This window comes from Diaphorina citri, unplaced genomic scaffold (genome assembly GCF_000475195.1).
Source record: "Diaphorina citri unplaced genomic scaffold, Diaci psyllid genome assembly version 1.1 scaffold331, whole genome shotgun sequence".
In the NCBI taxonomy this organism is placed as follows: domain Eukaryota; kingdom Metazoa; phylum Arthropoda; class Insecta; order Hemiptera; family Psyllidae; genus Diaphorina; species Diaphorina citri.
In genome coordinates, this window is record NW_007377766.1 from 78,043 (window position 1) to 86,266 (window position 8,224).

General features: G+C 36.2%; 2 protein-coding genes across 2 annotated transcripts; one reads left to right on the top strand and one right to left on the bottom strand.

Annotated features, from left to right (window-relative positions):
* Positions 1-1,263: 1,263 nt before the first annotated feature.
* Positions 1,264-2,707, bottom strand: LOC103507645 (probable 28S ribosomal protein S25, mitochondrial). Its single transcript, XM_008472145.3, has 3 exons — positions 2,480-2,707; positions 2,104-2,210; positions 1,264-1,969 (listed from the first exon to the last, which is right to left on the bottom strand). The coding sequence occupies exons 1-3, from the start codon at positions 2,614-2,616 to the stop codon at positions 1,707-1,709; spliced, it is 507 nt and encodes a 168-aa protein (XP_008470367.1). The 5' UTR covers positions 2,617-2,707; the 3' UTR covers positions 1,264-1,706.
* Positions 2,708-3,416: 709 nt separating this feature from the next.
* On the top strand, positions 3,417-8,022 carry LOC103507650. The gene is made up of 6 exons (XM_026822469.1): positions 3,417-3,932; positions 4,162-4,337; positions 5,086-5,244; positions 5,393-5,519; positions 5,950-7,117; positions 7,592-8,022. The coding sequence occupies exons 1-6, from the start codon at positions 3,700-3,702 to the stop codon at positions 7,616-7,618; spliced, it is 1,890 nt and encodes a 629-aa protein (XP_026678270.1). The 5' UTR covers positions 3,417-3,699; the 3' UTR covers positions 7,619-8,022.
* Positions 8,023-8,224: the final 202 nt, after the last annotated feature.

Genomic DNA, 8,224 nt, shown 5'->3' on the forward strand with positions numbered 1-8,224 from the left:
TCTAAAAAGTTTGATAGAATTCTGTACATAGACTTAGATGTACACCATGGTAGGTAACATTGTGTTATTCGGGCATTACCCAGGGCCATAGATAATTTCAAATAAGGTGCAAATTTCAAAATGCAGATGTAATTTGTAGAAGAGTTCAACAGGAGAACCCAGTCTTTTCAGTTTCACTGATTTAAACTAATTTGTTCTGATGAAAATCTTGTATCTACTAAAAATTTAAATTTTTTATTTGGGTTAGTAAGTATATCAAGTTGTCATTATTTTAAAATAGAGTCAGTTTTTTAGCCATGTTTTTTGGAATCACAGTAGGTTGGGAAAATCTTGGTTAGTCTCAACAGAATAAAATTAACATTGTTCATGACTTCTTACTTGCAGGCAATGGTGTAGAAAATGCATTTTCATCCACCCAGAAAGTGTTCACATTTTCCTTGCACAGGAATGGAGTTGGGTTCTATCCAAACACAGGGGATTTGAATGATGTTGGTAAGTTTTATAAAAATAAGCCTTTGTTTTGGCTGATGGGCCATTTTATGACATAGGTATTGACATTTTTTTTTTCTCAAATTGTTATCAGTTCTATCAACATTTTAGTTTTATTTCACTTCTTTTTCAAATAGAGTCTCTAATTCTATTCTATTTTCTATTGTGAGAACATAACTATACATATCAATAGATATCGATCTATAACTAACTGTTAAACTCTCTGATAATATTCTAGTCAACGTACTGTACATAAATTACATATCTATCTTTTATTTCTTATATATTTGTTTTGTTTACCTGTGATATTTCTGTGATACATATTTCTTACCCATTGACATACTTATTGATTACCTTTTATCGATACAATGACAAACGCTAATGTTAGCATTGATGAAACCTTCTCTGATTCTAACCGTTTGACTAGCAATGACAAGGAGAGGTGCTCTATTGATGTTGAGAGGTATGTGGCTCAACTGGAGAAACGGCTTCTGGAGCAGGAGCAGCTGATATCTCTGCTGAATCAGAAGATCGCTGGTCTGGAGTCTGCTGCTGGAGGTGGAGGCTCATATGCCAATGTTCTCAAGGCGGGGACTTCTGGGAGCAGTGGTGGAGGTGAGAGGAGTTCAGGGGGCAGTGGCGTTCGATTTTTGTTTCACATTTTTATATTCTTTTTGTCTCCGTATTTTGTGTCTCGTTTTAATTTATTTTTTAATGCTATTAAACTTTTTTTTTACCTCAAAAATTATTTCTTTCTTCTTCTTTAATAGTGAAATTATGTACCTATTCAAGAATACTAACACCAGCTTCAGGCTGGTTACAACCAGTGGCTCTATAGAAATGCCCAATGGCTTTTTTTTTCTACCAGAGGATTTTCACAAGCATGCCATAACCTTGGAATAACTAACAATGCTCATGATGAGCACAGTCAGGCAGAGAATAACCCACATTGCCTTCATAGGTGTGTTCTACAATTAATTAACATCTGATAAAAACATTCAACATGGATGACTAAGGAGAGTGATGAAGATGTATGAAACAACTCTGAATGAAAGCTCTGAAAATAAACACAGTGTCCTCCAAGTTGGTTCATTTTGTTTCATTGTTCCACAACCCAAAAAAGCTGATGTATGTTAACTTTTTTTAAACAACTTTCATCCAATTTGTGGAGAGATGTAAACTGACAGTAGACCACATCTAATCTTGACATTGGGAATTTAATAGCCTTGAGGGTTCACTTTCTTTCCCCTCATAGAGTCAGGTAGTCTTACAAGACCAGGACATGTGATTTGTCCAGGAATCTGACAAATGCAGTGTTTTTCACATTTGAACCCAAAGTTGGCAGGGTTGTCTTTCTTCTCTCTTGCAATGGCTTCTGCTTTCAAAACCTGTTCTGACTTTCCAAGGACTTTGAGTACATGATCATGTATTTCATCTTTGCTTTTATTGTCTACATCTATCAACATTTCTGATCCATTTTCTGAAAATAAAAAGAAGTTGGAAGTGAGATGACAGAATGCATTTGATGGGGAGGTAACATGGTAGATGGAGAGGTAACAAGGTCTGTATGAGAATCCACTTCTTTTGTTTCTCATTATTAGGGAAGGTACTTACCTAGGTAAGTTGTGATGAAAGGGGTTGGTGTCATATTTTTAAACACTTGAAGTTGCACATTTGGATTTTTAAATTGAATTTGTGTAAAATGCCAGAACACAAATTCCCTGAAACAAAGAAAATAATGAAATTATTGCTATGTGAAATCATTTTTATTCTATTAAATTGGTTGCTTGTCTTGATAGTTTTGATACTTACGAGTTAGTAGGCAGGTATGCTTAAAAAGTCTTAGAGGTCAATGTCAACAAGTATTTAACCATGAACCTTTATTCCCCGGCTTGAGTGTTCTTTGTCAAAGAGGTTTACCGTTTACTGTAGATACCAATAGGATGGAACCAAAATTGTTATCAGTAGGTATAAGAAGCAGGTTACTTACTTAGCTCCCCGGTGATTTTCAGCGTTAAAATTGTAATTGATGGCGAATATCTTGATTTTATCCTTAAACACAATTCGTCCTGCGTTTAAATACTTTAGTGTCCGTCTAATAGGAGCTTCTCCAATGAGAAAACCCATTTTTTATGGCAATTTAAGAAGATCTTTAGATAAAAAAGATCCCTATCTTCTAGAATTTTAGAGTTCAGACAGGGTATGATTTATTTATTTTTATTTTTTTGCTCGTTGAAAAATTAATGAAAATTTATGCACAGATTTTTATGTACCTAGGTACCTAAAAATTATGCACAACAATCGATGCTGAATCTTGGATTTTAATGGGGCTCAACCACTTTTTTTTTCTTCGCTGATAAAGGAAGTTCGAAACACGCTGATCTCAATAGAAATGCTTAAAATTTCATTTGAGGCTTCCTAAGATGAGAAATCTTCGTTTGAAATTTTCGAATTTTGAAACGCAAAAATTTTCGCGGGCAGCCATTTTTTCGTGATGACGTCAGTTCATGCGAGGTCGTAAACCATGGCTGCTTCAACGTTATTTTTTTTTTGCGACCTTTGAGCGACATTTTAGGGGATTTAGGGACCGTTTTGGATGTTTTTGAGTGCGCCAATGCACTTTTTGGGTACTTTTACATCGGAATAGGACTCTACCTCGAAAAAAATTGTCATTTGGTTGTGCCCCATTTCAAAATCATTGATAGGTATCCTCTAAATTAAAATAATTAATTTAATTTCGATTATTTTTCTCATTTTTAATAGGTATCCATAAAAACCATAAAATAAATTACGGGGTCAAAATAATCCAAGTTTCTGGTGGCGATAAAAAAAAGTTGTAAACGAATCTTTTTTATGTACTCAAATGTTTTGGCGCCATTTTGAATATTTGAAAAAGTTCAAAATTCAAATTCAAAAAAGTTCAAAATTCAAGCTTAAAAAGTGGACGGTGGACGGTGGACGGATTGACGATTGACGGTTTTGCGATTTGCGGTTTTCGTTTTCGGTTTTGGACTTTTCTTTTTCTTTTTTCTCAAGTAAAATATCCACCTTTTTAATCTTTTATTACATTAACATAGCGTGTAGAAGAGGACATTACTCTAGGACACAACCTAAACATCCATCTGTGATAACTTCCGCCTTTTCAACCCTTTCATTAAGCCCTCCAAAGCCCTGCACTATTCAGACCCAGAGGAAAAGTTTCCCAAAACCATGAAAACCAAAGAAAAGAACCAAGTCCTGTTTATTTATGACAAGAATGTTATTCTGGAGCTCAGTAAGATAGAGCACATCAAGAATCGAGCTCAACTGGTGTTTGAGCTGATCAAATCCTATGACCTGTTCAATGAAATGACTGTGACAAGATCTACACCCGCTATGTATGAAGAGCTAGTCGAGTTTCACTCCACACTGTATATTGACTCAATCAGGGATATAAAAACACAGTAAGTTTGTCCTATTTGTAGCTCAGTCTGGTTGGGGAGGACATAAGTCTGAAATCTCCTTGGCTGAAGAAATAATAAAAGTTGAGTGAAAAGGACAACCACTTGTTCAATTTTTGTAGCCCAAAGCAATCACCCCAAGGCTTATTAAAAAGCCAACTAAAAATGCAGAGTCCGTCTGAACATTCAAGGCAAAGAAAAAAACTGATTTTATTGTTTTATTTCATTTCAGAAAAGAAGAAGACTTGGAAGAAATAGGGTTGACTGGAGACTGTCCGATCCTAGATGACATGTATTCATTCATATCTCATGTAGCAGGAAGTTCTTTGACAGCTGCCAAAGGTTTAATATCGGGCAAATATCAGTTTGCCATCAACTGGTGTGGAGGATGGCATCATTCACAGAAATTTACCTAACATCACAACCTAGACCGGGAGTAAAGGGACTTTTCAGTCTCATTCTTGCAGTGTAAACAGGGTATGTTTTATTTTCTAAGGTGGCGATATACCTAAAACATGGGGTAGAGAAATAATCACCTTAGTCACCTTCTGCATTTTGTAAACGTATTTGTATGACCTTGTTTTTTATGAAGGGGTTTTGCAACCTACTACGTGTTTTTAGAGAAGTTAAAACTGATGCAAATAGTACTGTAGACCGTACAGAAAAAGCCCACTCTGAGGGTTAGGTGTTGGGGCAATGGAGCAGTTGCAGTTGGGTAAAAATTATGAATAAAAGGTCGATTCCTACGTAAAAAGTTGTGAAAAATCCAAATCTGAAGTAAATTTTATTTTTAGAATATTAAAGTATTTGACACCAGCTTAGTTAGCTTGGAAGGTAGCAGCTTTGTAACCACTAGGTCGTGAGTTCGATTCCCGCACCCGGTACAATCTTTATACTTAAAAGGCAAGGTTCTTTCGCGGAACGGCTGGCTTTCTTCTATCTTGTCCTCTGCTCTTCGATTGTTACAATGGAGGAGTTGCAATTGGAAAAATATTGTTAATAAAAGGTTGATTCCTACGTAAAATGTTGTGAAAAATCCAAATTCCAAGGTCAAAACTCCGAAAAAGTAACTTTAAAAGGTTGAAAATTCAATTTTTAATTGCCGTTCTAATGAAAAAGTTCAAAGAGTTGTGACATCATAAACTTATATTTTCAGGCACAGGAAAAGGCAAATACTACACAGCCAATGTACCATTCCAGTCTGGAACAAGTGATAAATCATACCTGCGTGTATTCTATAGTGTCATCAAAGTCATACAGGAAACTTACCAACCAGACTGTCTTGTGGTACAATGTGGAGCTGACAGTTTAGCGAGTAAGTTTTGATTTTTTTTCTTTCATATAAAGCAAAAAAAAAAGAGGATTATTCTGACATTATTATCGTTTGAATGTTAGAAGGGAATGTTAGACACGTAGCTAACCACATAAATTTTACCAATTCTCTTTTCTCTCATGTATCACAGGAGATGAGCTAGGTGATTTCAATGTGTCCAGTGAAGCATTTGGCACCGTCATATCGCATCTTGTATCCTGGTCTTTGCCTAGCTTATTTCTAGGAGGTGGAGGCTACAATGTCTACAACACTGCAAGGTAAGGTCAATGTTAGTTGTCAGGGTAGGACTGGCGTATTTTATTGACCAAGTAAGTATTTTGTGTTTTTATGTCTGCATGTGTTTCTGTGTTTTGTGTTTCCATCTACAATATGCACATAATATTAACTACCTTGTTATCAAAGTGGTGCAATATTCAAATGTTGAGGTAAAGGGACTACACATCCTACTGCGACAGTCGAAATAAAACAATACACTCTTACTATTTTCATTCCACTTCCTAGCTTTAGTAGCCTACTGCTGGAGTAAAGGGGTTTTTATGTCCTATGCGAGCAGTATAAACAAGTGATTATTGGTTAAGTAAGTTTTTTATTTAACATCCTATGTATTTCAACTCTTACTATACTAACTGGATATTTACTTATAGTTATGTCTTAAAAAAATCCCCTTGTGTCGTCTCGGTCTCGCAGATATTGGACCTATCTCACCTCCATCATCACATCCACGCCCATCTCCACCGATATCCCAGACGAGTGTGAAGATTTCAGCTGCTACGGACCGGACTTTACCTTGCCCATCTCCTCCTCCTACGGTAGGAGAGATGAGAACCGTGAGGAAGAATTGAGCAAGATCATTGCCACGCTGGTGCACAACGTGGCCAATTACGTGACTCCCCCGCCCGGGAAAGTGGAGTGTTTGGGGGAGCACATTGCCGAGAAGGGAAAAGTTTACGGACAGCTAGAAAGTAGTAGTCAAATTATCGTGCCGAGTGAGAAGGGTAAAGTTTGCGGACAAGGTGAAAGTGGTCGTCAGATTGTACGCAAAATGCAGGAAAATTTGCCCGTAGGAGAAGTTGGTAAAACAAATTGTAAGCAATTAGAAGGTGGCCACCTAATTTTAGACAGAACACCAAAATCACCAAATCATTTACTTAAAGAAGAGGTTGGTAAAGTAGAAAGTCAGCAGTTAGAAAACAGTCATCACATTGTAGATAAAATGACAGAAAAATCACCAACTCTTTCGCCCATAAGAGAAATCGGCTGTGTGAAGGAAAACTCTATACATACTAATGAAACTCATATACCTCAGTCCAGACCAGTAGATGCGGCAGATGTAGAAGAAGCTTGTAAGGAAAATGGTGCAGAGATTCTAAACATCATGGAAACCAACGTAGGTGAAGGTAATTTTACGAGAATAGGCAGCAAAGAAAACAGTGACAGTCAAAGCAAGAAAGAAAACAATAGTGATAGCCAGAAAGAAACTGATAGCAATACTGCATGTGATAGTTACAGCAAACAAGAAAATGATAGAGAATCTACAGTGGAAACAAATGCCACAGGATTACCAAAACAATCAGAGTCGCAAATAGATCTCACCTCTATAGCCAACTCAGAATTGAATACTTCAATTGAGAAATCAGATCATAAACATCACAATCCTCCCAGTCTCTTAGAAAAAGCCAATAGTCCCTCAGTAAAAGCAAGTATTGCACCTACTGTATCAAATGAAGTATTTGATTTGGTAGATGAAAACAGTCCTGTGATAGATAAGTGTGTTAGGAAGTCATATGGAAAGCTAGATTTTAGACGAAAAGATACCGCTATGGTAGAGATAGGCACATCCAATGATAATGGACAGGTTGACGAGTTTGATACACAATAAACTGAAGTCTAGATCAGTCACAATTGTTTCGCCTTCACTATCTTATGATCACCTTTTTGTTTGTGTTCATGTAGGTGATGCAATACTGCATGTGATAGTTACAGCAAACAAGAAAATGATAGAGAATCTACAGTGGAAACAAATGCCACAGGATTACCAAAACAATCAGAGTCGCAAATAGATCTCACCTCTATAGCCAACTCAGAATTGAATACTTCAATTGAGAAATCAGATCATAAACATCACAATCCTCCCAGTCTCTTAGAAAAAGCCAATAGTCCCTCAGTAAAAGCAAGTATTGCACCTACTGTATCAAATGAAGTATTTGATTTGGTAGATGAAAACAGTCCTGTGATAGATAAGTGTGTTAGGAAGTCATATGGAAAGCTAGATTTTAGACGAAAAGATACCGCTATGGTAGAGATAGGCACATCCAATGATAATGGACAGGTTGACGAGTTTGATTTTGTAGATTAATCTCGTCCAGTGGTATTTGTGCTGGATTCAAAGGGTTCGATTCCCGCCCGGGTCGACTTTATCCTAAACAGGTAAGGTTCGTTCTCGGAACGGCTGGCTTTCTTCTATCCTGTTTTCTCTTCGATTTTGGGACGGTAAGATCTTGGTTGTGAAAAAAATAAACTTTTTTTTCCATCATGACTGTATAAAAAAATCTGTAATGTGTATTTACATTTTTTGAATATGCGTTAATGTCGTTCTATGTTTAAGTGTCGGGAAAATGCATGTATGTTTGTGATTTCCAGGTTCATATTAGGTCACTTTTACCTTTTAAAATAATGCATGAGCTCTTTTTTTTGCCTGAAAGTTATTTTTTTAGCTCTATGATAAACTGAATGATAAATCCCATATATACACCTACACAATAGGTACCTACCTATCTACCTATAGGTACTTAATGTTTTTTTTTTTTATTTTATTTTTTCGAATTCCGAACAGTATATGAAAATGCTAAACATTTTTCTTATCAAAATGTCAAATCTCCAATAAACTTTTCCAAATAAATGTGGCAGTGTAATTTTGCACGCATTTTTCTTACCTTTCCAACTGATTTCGTATTCGAAAACG

Excerpts from the sequence above, each read along its gene's own strand:
- LOC103507645 (XM_008472145.3), bottom strand. The coding sequence starts at position 2,616 with ATGGGTTTTCTCATTGGAGAAGCTCCTATTAGACGGACACTAAAGTAT. Across the intron at positions 2,211-2,479 it reads GAAAATCACCGGGGAGCTAA|GGAATTTGTGTTCTGGCATT; the intron begins GTAAGTAACCTG and ends TCTTTGTTTCAG. Across the intron at positions 1,970-2,103 it reads TTTCATCACAACTTACCTAG|AAAATGGATCAGAAATGTTG; the intron begins GTAAGTACCTTC and ends TTTTATTTTCAG.
- LOC103507650 (XM_026822469.1), top strand. The coding sequence starts at position 3,700 with ATGAAAACCAAAGAAAAGAACCAAGTCCTGTTTATTTATGACAAGAAT. Across the intron at positions 5,520-5,949 it reads AATGTCTACAACACTGCAAG|ATATTGGACCTATCTCACCT; the intron begins GTAAGGTCAATG and ends TCGGTCTCGCAG. Across the intron at positions 7,118-7,591 it reads CATCCAATGATAATGGACAG|GTTGACGAGTTTGATTTTGT; the intron begins GTTGACGAGTTT and ends GATAATGGACAG.